Source organism: Panthera tigris, chromosome C1 (genome assembly GCF_018350195.1).
Source record: "Panthera tigris isolate Pti1 chromosome C1, P.tigris_Pti1_mat1.1, whole genome shotgun sequence".
Lineage (NCBI taxonomy): Eukaryota > Metazoa > Chordata > Mammalia > Carnivora > Felidae > Panthera > Panthera tigris.
Window position 1 is genome coordinate 18973291 of NC_056667.1, and position 14309 is coordinate 18987599.

General features: G+C 52.2%; 1 protein-coding gene across 2 annotated transcripts in view; it reads left to right on the forward strand.

Moving 5' to 3' along the window:
* Positions 1–8919: 8919 nt before the first annotated feature.
* MAN1C1 (mannosidase alpha class 1C member 1) overlaps positions 8920–14309 on the forward strand; it is a 140702-nt gene continuing 135312 nt past the window's right edge. For both annotated transcript variants that reach the window (XM_007083659.2, XM_015538155.2), the window contains exon 1: positions 8920–9686. In XM_007083659.2, the coding sequence (XP_007083721.2) occupies positions 9147–9686 (540 nt within the window). In that variant the 5' untranslated portion in view covers positions 8920–9146. The remainder of the gene's footprint in view (positions 9687–14309) is intronic.

A 14309-nucleotide genomic window follows, 5' to 3' on the forward strand; every position in this document is an offset into this window, starting at 1 on the left:
GCATATTTTCCAGCAACCATAGCACATGCATATAATAACAAATTAATAAAAAGGCAATTAACACCGACCTGCAACCCTTGATCCTGGCGTATAAGTTCCAAGCCAACATCCAAAGTCAAAAGGAAGTCTCCCTACCCCAGGATATGAGATCAAGTTCTGTTGCCTTAGTCCACCCATCTCCCGCCTCTGTCTCCCCTCCCTCACGATCCTGAAGCCTACGGTTCACATACCCTGGAGAGGAAAGTGCCTTGACTGTTCCCCCACCCCCACCTGGGGCTTAGTGAATCTCTCTCTACTCCTGGAATACCGTGGGTACTGAGAACATTGTAAATAGTCAAGTTTTCACTTTACCGTCAAGCTGGGCACTTGAAAACAACCCCCCCCCCTTCTCTCTTTCTTTTTTTCTTCAAGGGAGAGTACAGGCGAGTGAATTAGCTAGAGGGAGGGAAATGGAAGGGAGTCATAATGATGCAGGGAGAACAGCCCCAGTGCACACTAAATGAGGAAAAATGTACCAGAGATCTAGCCACAGCCTATCTTATGAAACACCGAACTTCCTTTTCAAAAGATCCTCTGGACTAGAATCAAGGTTTGTTTATTCAGGATGCCTTAGAATAGCATGCTTCAAAGTGAGGGTCACCAGCCATTAGAGCTGTGCTGTCCGCTCTAGGAGCCACTAGGCACAAGGGGCTTAGGGCACACTGGAAATGTGCTGTAATGTAACACACACCAGCCCATGAAGACTTGCTATATAAAAAAGAATGTAACTTACCACCTAACTTATTAATAACATAAATGATAATATTTTAGATATATTGGATTAAGTGAAATATATTGTTACGGTTAATTTCACCTTAAAACTCTTTTAAAGTTGAAAACCTTTTTTAAAGCCCTGTGGTCTCAGTGGCTCGACAGAACACATATTAATTTGTCATCTAAGTTCCATGCCAGAGCCGCCAGTGCAGATATACAGAAGGTTCTGCTCACCAGAATCTTGCAGGGACTCTGGCTGATGGTGCAGCTGCCATCTCGAGCCCTGTAAGTCACCTTGCTACGGGAAAGCTGTAGCTCTGGAGGATACGGCTCTGGCCATTAAATGCTCTGGCCTGGAAGTGACACCTCCCATTTCTGCTGACAGCTCATTGGCCAGAATTAGTCACGTGGCTCCATTCCACCCAAAGGGGGTGGGACAATCCTACCATGTGCCCCAAAGGCACAGATCGGAAACATTTGGCAAATAGAACACATAACTAGCTTGGTTTCTGTCAGCTTTTTAATTTTTTTTTTTAATACAGATGATAGAATAACAGAAAAAGTAGAACGGAACAGAATAAGAAATGGAATCGCAAAGCCTTTAAATTATGGTTGAGGTTCAATAAATATTTGTGGAATGATGCAAACTCTTTCTGAAAAGGGACCGTAACCACAAGAAACATGTCTCTTGCTTTCTTACTAACAGAGTGCTTGGCAACTGGTTATGTCACATAGGGTATTATGGGTCCCGTTTATGGGTGAAGAAATTGGTTCAGAGAGGTGAGTAATCTGCTCGGGTCACCTACTCAAAATGGCAGAGCAAGGACTTGGGACAAGTAAGATAACTGGTGGGATTCTGTCTTCAAACCCCAGCCTTCCCTTTCTATCAACCGCGAATCCTAAACTTGCTATTTCCTGTTTCTTTTAATAATACAAACGTTTAACTGGGACTGGGTTTGGCAGTAACATCATAGCTATGTTGCAGCCAAGGATATTGAGGCTGAGCTAGATGAGGTGGCCTGCCCAAGTTACACAGTCATCAAGAGGCAGGACTGGGATTCGAGGAGATTCAAGGCTGTAACCACAATTCTTTTGCCACTCTGGCTTATTGACCTGGTTCTAGAAAAATACTTTGAGATCCTGCCTAGAATCTGGAGCCTCAATAACCCATGGACACTAGGAGACAAACAAACAGACAAACAAACCAACCAACAAAAACTCCCTAATATTGGCAAGTGGAACCAGATGACTACATTATGCCAGGGTTACATTTTAAGGATAATATTTCATTTCTAGCTCTATGGGGCTTGATGTAAGCTTTTGGAAATGTACTTTTATGTGATTCAAAGTTATTTATTTTACATGCTCTTTAAAAAGTGCCAGTACCATAAATAATAACTAACATTTGGTTCCTGCTATATGCCCGGCACACTGCTAAGGCATTAATGTGGATTATTTCATTGAATCCCCACAATGATAATAAGGTAAGTATAACCCTGGATTGCAGGAGTGAGGAGAACCCTGATCACTTACTATGCCTGCCTCAGCTGGTATCTGCCTCCAACTACAAGTTACTTACATGCTCTGATCCTTAGATTCCACATCTGCAACATTCTACCACTGATCTGCTGGATCTAGAGACTCCTAGAGGGGAGGGGCTTCCTGAGTCATGCTCAGCACAATAGAACTTTCATCTTCTGAAATGAAAATCCGTGTCTAATTCAATCTTCACTTGACAAACCAGAATTCTCATAGGGATCAGGGACACAGTGCTGGAAGTTGCTACAGTCCTTGGAAACATTGTTACAAAGTTTCAGTTTGGGTTGCTAGCTGGCTTCGCATCAGGAAATGAGGCATCATGATTCTTTTTGTCTTTTACAGCATGGGTTCACACTGATCAAGTGCTCACTGTGTGCCAGACTCTGTGCTCAGACATTTACAAAGATTAGCTCCTGTAGTCCTCATATCCACCATATGTGGTGGGTACTGTGATCATGTCCATTTCACAGATGAGGAAACTGGGGCTTCAAGAGGTGGGCAATCTGCCCAAGGTCTCAATGCTGGTAGGAGACTGAGTCCAGACTCAACACTGGTACTCTGATTCCAGGGTTCTTGTTCTCACCACTCTGCTTTCCCTTCTCCAGCATACTGAGGACTGAGGTTTGGGAGGTAAATCAAGAATAAGTTCAGCTCAGCTCCTGCTCCTTTGGAAGATGAACCCAGCATTTGCTTCTTTATAGTCACCTATCTCATTTAATTCTCACATCAGCTTCCTGAGGTATGTATTACTATTGATTGCTCCCCTGCCACCCCTTTGACAGATGGAGAAAGCGAGCCTCAGAGAGATCAGATGGGCTGCCCAAGCTCAAGCGGTCAATGTGTAGCAAAGCCAGGTCTCTCTGACTTCAAAGCCTTGGCATTACAGGGTTTCTCACCCTTGACACTGTTGACATTTGTGGCTGGACAATTCTTTGTGGTAAGGGGCTGCCCTGTGCATTGTAAGATGTTTACTAGCATCCTTGACCTCTACCACTAGATAGATGCCAGTAGCCCTCCTCCCCCAACTGTGACAGCCAAAATTATCTCCAGACTTTGCCAAATGTTCCCTGGGAGCAAAATTGCTCCCAGTTGAGAATTCTTGCTCCTGGCTGACCTCTGATGCAGGGCTGGGGGACTCAGGTAAGGAGAGGTGAAAGGAAACCTCCATGACTTTCTTTTAAGATCCATGAGGGCAGGTGTTCAGGGCTCTGTGACTCTGAAATCAGCCACCACTACACAGCGAAGTATTGACTAAGTCCCGTAGCCGGCTGGAGTGAGCCCAGCTGTAGGGCCTTTTATCTCGAGACTGATGGGGTGTGCTCTCACTGGGCAGGCCCCCAGTCATCAGTGTCTCTCCTGCCCAGGGTTCAATTTATCTGGAGGCCATTAAGGAACCTGCCTGATGATTATCTCTTGGCTGCAACGTGGTTTTATCTCTAGGCTTCGATTCTAAATGGGACTAATGACCACTTGAGATTCAGATTCTGCACCACCCGCCCAGCACCTTCTTGATGAACAGAAGGGAAATCCCTCAGAGCTTGGTTCACTGCTCCCATCTCAGCAAGTGCCCCCCCGCCCCCCAACTCCGGGGCAAGTTAGAGACCTGGGAATCAGTGCCGATGTCTCCCTCTGGATCAATGTCCTATTTCAAGTATTCACTGAGTCCTATCAATTTTGGATCCGAAATGTAATTGGGACCCTGCAGTCCTGGTGACTCCCACTTCCCCAGGCTAAGGCACATAGACTATTGCAATATCCTCTGAAAGCTCCCATTTTGTTCGCTCCTGCCTTCCATTCTGTTGCCCACACTGCAGCTAGAGTAGCCTTTTTAAAATGTTAATCTGAATCCACCCACCCACCTACGCCTACACACATTCCCACTCCTGCCCTGAATCATTCAGCGACACTTCCTGTCTTTCCCCATCACTCTCTCTACTTCAGACTTTTTCTGTTCTCAAAAGAACAGACTTTTTCTGTTCCCTCCACCCCAGGGCCTTTGCACATGTCGTCCCCGCAGCCTTGTGTTCTCACTATCCCTTTTGGCTTCGGTAGCGCCATTCGGCCTTGGGGGAAGTCTTCCCTGACCACTTCTCATCCAACCTCAGTCTAGGTCTACATTATCCCACGTTCCTACAGCAGCATTTCTCTCTTTTCTCGCTCCCCTCTCAGCCCACATCCGGATTTGGGGATTGCTTGTTTGTTGAAACCCTTCTTCCCCGTGAGACTATAAGCACCACGGGTGGAAACAACGTGTCTATTTTGGCTCACCATTACATCCCTAAAGCTTTGTATATTGCCTGGAACATAGTAGGCACTTTATATGCACATGTTGAATGACTGAGTGAGCTCATACAATCCTCCCAACAAGCCTGTCCTCTGCCCTGACCCCTTACAGCACCTGATCTCATGGCGTTATAAGATAGAAAGCAGTAGACTTTGAAAGACATAAAGGGCTGTGGAGCCTGACTGATTGGACCAAATCCCCCCTTCTGCCACTTGCCAGATGTGGAACATTGGGCACATTCCTTAACATCTGGGTGCTTTCGTTTCCTCTTCTGTAAAATGTCTCATGGGGTGGGTGTAAGGATCAAATAAGTGAGCTTCTATAACATGCTTTTATAAGAGCTTGGCACATAGCGAATGCCCCATTGATCTTAGTTATTATTAATATTATTAACACAAGGAGCATAGATTCTGGGAGCACATGAATCTGGTTTTCTCTTATATTTGCAAATCACTCCCTGTGTGACTCTGGACAAGTCGTGTCGCGCGCCTGAGCCTTGGTTTCTCTATCTGCTAAACTGGGATCCCAAGGCCTACTTCAGAGAGAGTCGTCACGAGGGCCCGATAGAATGAGATATGAAGCACATAGACCAGTTCCCCGTGGCTCCCTTCCTGACGGGCTGGATTGGTCCCTGTTGCCTTTTAGACAAGAAGCTTCCTGAAGATAGGCTTCACACCTACCTTATTCACGGCTATTTTCTCCAGCCCCTCCGTCCCTGGTAATTGTAGGTGTTCAAGAAATAGTTCTTTACGGAATGACAGGAACCATGCTTTGTTCATCTTCGTGTCCAACCCGAGACTAGTGAAATGCCTAGCATCTAATTTCAATAAATGTTTGTTGTCAGAATGGATTCTTTAAAGGGCTATTTAGCTCTGTTACCAGCCCCATTTGAGTTTCTACATTAAACTGAGAAAGATACTTGTTAACCTATCCAAACTCTCTCTAGCCTTAGTCTTCTTATCTATAAAATGAGGCTAGCAATAAAATGCACCACCTAAGCGTGTTCTGAAAAGCAAGTGAAGTAATATGCATTGAGAACACAGAGAATGTTAGTTCATTATTATTCCCTTCCCCGAGGCTCAGTCTCGTCCTCTGTGGAATGGGCATCCACTCACTCATTTATCCATTGGTTACTCAACAAACACAGCACACACATGCAAGGCATTGTAATTAAGACCTAGGGCAGTTAGAGAGGTGAACAAGCCATGGCCCCTGTCGTGAGGAAGTATCTGCTGTGCGACAGCATATCAATAGCAGAACTGAGTGACGAAATGACGTAAGAGCCATGATGTGTGTGAGGTCCACGGAGGCTGGGATGGGGACCTGCAGGGTTTCAGTGAGCTCTCTAGGGAGAGTGTAAAAGGTCACCAACTCAGTGTAACCACCAACACGACATCAATCTGAGATGGAGTGGTCCTCTCTGTGCTCTGGGTTTTGTACCCTGGATCTGTGGAATGTGCTGGTTTTGTTGCAGCCCCACTTTCTACCCTGGCCCACCAACGTGTGAGAGGCGGAACCAGGTATCGCAATCCCACTGAGTATCCGGTTCAAACAGACATACCCTCCTAAGACTCAGCCTTGCTTCCCCTGCGCCACCCCCCCCCCCCCCGCCGCCTTCCCCTGGATTCTACCTCCTCAGGGGACTGAACAGTGATTCCCCTTACACTCTCAACGCTGGGCTCCTGGTTCTCCAAAGACAAGCCCGCTTCTTCCTGAGATGGGACCCAGTGAGGGGATGCTTGGGCACTGGAAATGGGAACAGGCCAGGCCAGATGTCTGGGCTCCTGCATCTAAGTGGATCACATGTTTGTCTCTGATGTTCACAGCTGGTTCCAGGGAGCTGACTCCTGCCAGTCAAACTCATGAGGGATTGAAACATCCGAATCAGAATTTTACATTTAATCTAGGTATAACTTGTGGGATTTGGGTTGGGGGGACTATTCATCTCCAGTGACCAACATATATGCACCTGTTACCCAGAGCAGTCTTTTACTTTCAATGGAAAGCAATTTACATGCTGAGGGTATTTAAATATCAGGGGAGGGTCTGCTGTCAGTGGCCTGCCCGAGGTAGAAGGATGTCTGAGCCTCAGTGGCCCATCCTAGCAGGCCTCAGGGAAGAAGCAAGATTTACGAGGTGAGAGCCCGCCTGGGCCGCTTCTTCCATCAGTAAAGGCCTCCCTGCAGTATTTTCTGTCTCGTCAACGCTGCATTTCATTTTAAATTGCAGCTGAAAGCAGATATTTTCCCTCTTGCCTATTACACCTCTTAATTTGTCTCTCCCTCTGCTGTTATTTGTCTCTATAAAGTGTTTTGCATGAAAGAACCACACAGCACAATGTTGCTTTGCCCTGGGTTGGGTTTAACAGGAAGGAAAGCACAGAGAGACTCAAGTCCAAGGAGGAAGGTGTGAGGGCCCTCGGGTCGAGACACACGTGTCTGGGAATATATGCCTGGCAGCGTGTACAGGTGCATGGTTTGGGGCCTGTCTGCTGTGAGTCAGTGGATATGTGTGTGCACACGTCAATATTAGTACTAATATGTATGGATGTCTACCTTTGCTCTGGTATAATCACTTGGTATTCATACCCAAATTAAATGTGTGCTTCTGTGCAAATACTCACAGGCAATCCCTGAGTGCATATGTATTTATGCGTAGGAGCACACATGTGCACATAAACACACGCAGGCATCTAGGTTCGCATGTCACGTGATGTGTGTGGTCTCTACGCACGACCAGGGTTCTCCTCTGCTCTCCCATCGCATGTCTCCCTCCCCCAGCTAGGGGCCCCGGCTCTTGGGGCTCTGGGAAAAGGAAGGCAGAGCAGTGGTCTGCGGGGGGCCAGTGGAACCGCTGCCTTAGGCTGGCCCCACCGCGGCCACAGCTCCCCGGCTTGGCCCCGGCCACCCCTTCCTCAGAGTCTGCCACAGCAGCACCACCAGGGCTCCTGCGGGAGCTCTGGGGACCCCTGGGCAGGCCCTCAGCTCCCTGTCAATCCTGGACTGGCACCGAGGGGCGAAAGCTGCTACCGAATGACGGCCAGAGCCCTTCAGCCTGGCCGGGTCTCCGGCCCCCACCCGCAGACCAACAACAGGAGCGGCGCGGGCGGGGGCGGCAAGGGGGGGGTCTCGGTCGCCCCCAGTCCAGCGAACGCTGGCCACTAACCAATGGGCGACTGCAGCCCAGCGGGGATCCCTCCGAGGCAGCCAATGACCTCGCTCCGCTCTCCACCCCCGCCCGCGCCAACTCCGCGCAGCTGGACCATTGGTGCTGGTGGGATGGGGGGAGTGTGCGCGGCGCTGGCCACTTGAGGGAGGGGGCGTGGCCTGGAGTCCCTTCGCCTCTCCCCACCCGCGCTCAGGCCCCGCGCTCCCTACGCCCAGACGCGAGGCCATTGGCCTGGCTGCGGCGCCGCGGCGGAGGTGGACCGCGGGGCGCGCGCAGTGGGCGTGGCCCGAGGGCGTGGCCCGGAGGGAGGCGGGGCCGCGGGCGCTGTCTCAGTGAAAGCCCGAGCTGCGGCGGCGGCGGAGGCGTCCGGGCGGGTGTGCGCGCGTGTGGGGCGCAGGCTCGGCGGCGGCGGCGGCGGCGGCGGCACAGCCTGCGGAGGCAGCGGCCCGTCTGGAGCGGCCGCTGCGAGGACGCCAGCTGCAGCGGGAGAGGTGCAACCGGGGCTGCGCGCTCCGCGGGGCCGGCGGGGGCCGGGAACAGGTGATCCCAGCGGGTCGCCGAGCCCCAGCGAGTTGGCGGGGCGGGAGTCCGCACTCCCGGGCGCAGCTGCAGCCGCCCCGCCGCGGCTGGTCGCGGACGGCGGACTGCGCCCGGCGCCGGACCGCGCGGCTCGGGCGTCCCTCTGCTCCCGGGGGCCCAGGAAGCCCCCTGCCCTGGGGGCGCAGAAGTGCCCGCTCCCGCTGCCCGGCGTCCGCTCCGAGGCGGAGCAAAGTTGTGGACGTGTCCCGATAGCCGAGCCGGGAGCTGTCACGACCCGGCCGGGTCGGCGCGCTCTCTCAGCGGCGCTGACACGCCAGCCCCGCCACCGCCTCGCCCCCTGAGCCGGCCCCTTCTGGAAACTGCTTCTGAGGCTGAAACTTTGGGCCGAGGGGCTGCGGGCGGCGCAGCGCGGGGACGAGGCCTGCGGGCGCCCCTCCGCGCGGACAGCCTGGGCGCCGAGGACGGCATGTGACGGCCCCGGCGGCGGCCGCAGCGCGGGAAGGAGCGGGCCCCGCGGGGTCCGGCCGCTGCGAGGAGGGGCTCCGCGGCGGCCGGAGCGAAGGCTGTGGCGCGCGGCCGACCCCTGCGGGCCCGGGCCCCGAGCCGTGCCGCCCGGCGCGCCCGGGCCCCGCCGAGGCCCTTGCGCCCCCGCCTCGGCGCGGGGGGACGCGCCCCCAAACTCCTTGAACTTCAGGGGCGGCCCCCGAAGCGGCGAAACTCTCAGGGACCCCCCACCCCGGGCGGCGCCCCTCGACGACCTCCCCGCGCCAAACCCCCTGCCGGCCAGTGCCTGCCCTCCGAGGGCCTCGGGGTGGGGGGGCCCGGCCGGAGCTGACCGGCCCCAGCCCCGCGCCAGGCCACGATGCTCATGAGGAAAGTCCCCGTCTTCGTCCCGGCCTCCCCGTGGGGGCTGCGGCTGCCGCAGAAGTTCCTCTTCCTTCTCTTCCTCTCGGGCCTCGTCACCCTGTGCTTCGGGGCGCTCTTCCTGCTGCCCAACTCCTCTCGCCTCAAGCGCCTCTTCCTGGCCCCCCGGACCCAGCAGCCCGGCCTGGAGGTGGTGGCCGAAGTCGCCGGCCACCCTCTGGCCCGCGAGCAGGAGTCGCCTCCCAACCCGGCCCCCGCCGTGCCAGCCCCGGGTGAGGACGACGCCAGCAGCCAAGCCAATGCCCGGCGCCGGAAAGGGTGGCTGCGGCGCACCCACCCCACCGGGACGCGCGAAATGGCCACGGCGGCCCGGAGCAGCGGCAGCGCGGCCCTCAGACCCCAGGAGCCGAGCATTCCGTTTAGCTTTGACTTCCACGCGTTCCAGAGCCGCCTCCGCCACCCGGTCCTGGGGACTAGGGCGGATGAGAGTAAGGAGCCCCAGAGCCTAGTTCGAGCCCAGCGGGAGAAAATCAAGGAGGTAAGGACTCCCCTTCTTCGGAAAAGGAAGACTCTCTGTGCTTCCATCCGTTTCCCCTGGCCCCAGTCACTTCTGGTCCCTGGACCACTCACTACTTTAGGCCCTCCTGGCACACTGCACCGTCCTCTCTGCTCCCAAACTTTCCACTTTTTCCTTAGTGGGCACTTTCCCACTGCTGGGTTCAGTTCATCATCCCCATCCCTGACAGTAGCTGAACCACTGGACCGACTCTGCCCTACTCCCGGACTCTGGTCCTTCCGGTCAAGTCCCCAGCCCAGGTGGGCTCTGTCCCTTTGTGGAGTTGCTAGTTAGCTGCTTGCACAGGGCCAAGAGCCACCTTCTTTCTCACTGTGTGTCCGTAAGTCCTGACTTTCCCTAAACCCCTGTAAGATCTGCTACCTGGAAATCCAGGATTTGGGGGTGTATTTGGTGTCCTGAAAGTATTTTGTAATCAAGCCGGAAAGTGTTGTGGATTCTTGCTAACTATTTCTGTTGAGCTTGGGAACAGTTGTACATAATAGCATGTGATGCAGGAAGGAATGATCAATAGGGTGGTGGTAATGTTACAGAAGCTCTGAGGTGATTGGCCTAATGAAGCGGGTCTTGGACTTGTTCCCTGTAGGGATTGTGGGAGGGAGGGGTTTAGAAGGATCACTTTGAGTGTGAGTCTTGGTCTCAGCTTAAGAAACCAAAAGCAAACGCAGCCTCGCCGTGGCTTGAAGATTGTTGCCAAGCCGCCACTGGTAACTAAATACTCAGCTGTACCACTGTTACAGCTGCCTGCCTGAGGTTTTTGCCCAGCAATGCAGAGGGGGCTGCAGTGACACCCCCAGGCCACGAGGGGGCTATGGGCAAGCAGTGGGCCAGGGTCTCCTCCCTAGAAATGAGAGGATGCTTCCCCCACACCCCCGCCTTGGCCCTCCCCATGCCATGGATGGACCCAGAAGGAAAGGACTGTTTCTGTCTGGACTTTTTGTTTGCTGCAAAGGAGTCAGCAGGTCTGATTTCCAGGGGGAGCCGGCAGCAAGGGTCAGGACCTGCCCTGCCGGGATCTGCTCAGAGCCAGTGGAGAGCTTAGCTGTCCCTTTCTCCGTGTCTGGACTGTCCTCCATCCCAGTGTCCACCTCTCCCACACTTCTTACCTCTGTTGGTACTCAGCCCTTCCAAGATAAGCCCCGTTTGGAGACTATCTTAACTAGCAGTCACAGGACATTTTATGACGTCAAGATAGAAAGCCACAAAGATGAGTCCTTGGTGTGTGTGTGTGTGCGCGTGCGTGCACGCTCTCAGTTTTCAAATTCTTGTTGAAATCTCAAATGTTAATTGAAGGCTGGAACTTGCAGGAGCTAAGGAAGGGACATCATTTCCCCCTTTTTGGTTAAGAACTGTGCCGTTGACTACTTATGTGAACCACCCGCAGCTCCCTTTCTTGAAGCCAGCTCTGAGCACATTAGCCCTTTCTGCCTTTTTACACCTCCCTGGAGAGCAGTAACTCCCAGTGACATTACATATAAACTACACGCGTGCAGTTTTTCGTGGGGGTGTCCCGTGCTGCCATCAGATTTTCAGAAGCCTCCCCCAAAGAATGAAGAATTAACTGCTGTCCTCATCAGAAGAGGTGCTTTCTGCATTTGCATCTAGATATGTGACCTATTTCTGAAAGCCTGGGGCCGGGAGCCATGGTAGGAAGGGGGTGCTGGCTAGTGGGGACTTGGTTCTGCCCCTCTACATACAGAGACAGCTTCCCTTGCCGGCAGAGGCTGCAGACTGCAGCAGCTGGGGGGTGGTGGGAGGTGTGGAGACTCTGCTCTGCAGGTGGGTGTAAAATAACATGACGGGTGAAGGGTTGTGTTGGTTGCCAGATGTCTGGATCGTTCAGACTGGCATCTCTGAGCACCCCTGGTAGCAGCTGGAGGCCCGCTTGCATGTACCTGCAGTTGGTGCTCAGTGAGCCCTCTCTTACTCTCCTGAAGACCTTAAGCTCCTCAGAACAGAGGAGGCTGAACCAGATATACTAGAATATGTTGAAGCCTGCTGTCTCTTCAGGCTTCTTGAGTTTGGACCCCCGCCCCTCCCAACAACCTGGAAAATGTGGGGCCGAGTCTTTGGGTTAGCTGTTAACACAGAGCTACCTTCCCCAGTGTCCTGCCTGATAGGGAATGCATAGGACTATGGCTGGAGGATGTCTTTATTTCCTTCTCATTTAAATTTCTATCTGTGCCGTGCCCAGGGGTAGATCATTTTAGAAAGGTGCCTGTTTTCGTAAGAGGGACTGGTGCTTCCCTCTCTGGCTTGTTTATTTCCAGACATGGATTGATTAGACCCCAGGAGCAGAGGGGGAGCTAGTATCAGATGAAAAGGGCTCTGTTCTTATAAGACGAGGTTTTTAAAGTGAAAGTAAACGTCAAGAGAGACACAGAGAGGGTGATAAATGAGAGTGAATGAAGACTGGACACCCAGGCTCTAGATCAATGAAGTATATTTATAAACTACTGCTTTGAGAGATGAACATGGCCATGGGGTCTGTGCTGATAAGATGGGTTGAAGCCACATGTTCTGGGTGTGTACGTACATCAGGAAACAATCTGTCCATAGAACCAACTATTTTTCTTCACTCTGCAGCCATGGAACCTTGCAGGAGGCAATGTGATGGAAAGGGGAGACCCAGAGAATGTGAATGACAGTTCAACTGTCAACATCTGACTTTGGGCAAGCTACCTGCTCTCATTCCTGGACCTTATTTTTCCTTCTGTAAAATGGAGTGAGGGAGTGTCGCATACACCCTTGCTTCCAGACACAGTCCCTAAGTAGACTGCCAGTCTGGTCAGGGACTCCTTAGCAGTTGGGCTTCTCCCAGCTCTGTTTGCAATGTGCTAGTTAGTTCCATGAGGTGACAATGGCGTGCCGTTGTTGACGATTGTGGTGGTATTCACTGTTGCATCCCTGGCACTTAGTCAAGAATAGATAAAGCAAGCTCCGTTGCTGGGCTCGATCTCACGACCTATCAGATCGTGACAGCCCAAATCAAGAGTTGGACACCCCAGCGCCCCCAGATGGGACTTTAGAGATGGGATTGAACAGTGACAACTCCTCAGCCTGGGATCATGAAGAGTAAAGGAGTTGGCGAGAACGTAAAACAGCTTGCTAGCAGCCTTCTCTTCCAGATCTGAAGATGATATAGGAAATTATTGTCATAATCATTAATTATAGGGGAGCTTTGCCATTGGTGGATTCCTTACAGATTCGAGTTCAACAGATTTTCTCACTCATAACAAGCGCTGGGGGGATGTGTAGCTTGTCAGGGTTACATCTCAGTGAAAGGGTTCACACTCTCCTGGGTCCTGCTGCTGATGGTTGGTTGCCAATCTGGGGAACCTCAGTTGTCCCTTCCAGTTTAGGGGCTTTTGTTAAAGGGAACTGGGAAGTCTGAGACAGTGAGAATGTAGTATTGGAATGGAGCTTCCCCTGGTCCATAGGCAGAACATGGGTTGAATTTCATCCCCATCCTCTCTGTCCAATCCCCTTATGCACCACCGAATGTGGTGGTCCTGCTAAGAATCCATCCTGGGTTCAAGACCTAGTCATGCCATCAACTCTGACCTCAAAGAAAAACTCCTGTCTATCACTGGACCTGTTTTCCTGGTAAAACAAAGGGACTGGCATTTAAGGGACCCTTGTCTTTCCCTCACTCCTGCCTGTTTACTGTTTTGTTTATGGATCTGCCCAAGCACCTAGAATAGGGTCTGACACCTAGTTGGAACTCAGTTACTTAAATGAGTGGCTACAGCAGAGATCTATAAACTAACAGTTAAAGTTGCTGGTGGCAAAAGTTGGGTCTTCTTCCTGAGGGTACCTGCAATTCTAAGAGTGTCAGTGTAGGGACCATGGCAAGGCTGGGGACTTAGCAGCTCCGTGACCCAAGAGGCCTTTTAGAAGTTGCAGTAATTTTCCAAGTGCATGTAGTCTACCTTGAAGAGAGTGGGGAGGTGGCAGCCACGAATAAAGTCTTTTCATGCCTGGATAGCAGGCATCTGGAGGATGCCCGAGTTGCCCTGGAGTGCCTGAAACTTGGCAGGGAGGGCCCCAGCTCTTGCTTTCTATGCCTGCTGCGTTAAGCCTCCAGGATATCGCTGGTTATGATATGTGACTATGTCTGAATAAGTCATCTTGGCAAATGATCTTTGCTTGCCGTTAATGGGCTGGTTCGTTAGTCATGTGTGGTTTCCCTGTATATCTGATTTATCACCACTAGGGCCATGGAGGGGTAGGAAAATTAAAGGGCTTTGTGTTCTTTGTAGCATGTGAATCTGAGCCTGTGAGATGTTCAGGGTAATTAATATTAGGAACACTCTTTCCTTTGAAGAGCTCTGTTTAAGTTGCAGATTCATTGAAGATCTTTTCTTCTCCCTGTCCTTCAGTTTCACTCTTGTCCTGCTCTATGATACATTTCATGTAGATAGGAAGTCTGGCCCATAGTAACTGGACAGGTCCTTTGGGAGACCCTTACATCCTAAGCCCAGCCACGCCTCATCCTTCTTCCTTGGAATGGAGTACTGTGTGTAAAGCTTAGACCTTGTCCCCACCAGGTGGACAACTTCACACCCACAGGTCGGCTGGATCTCT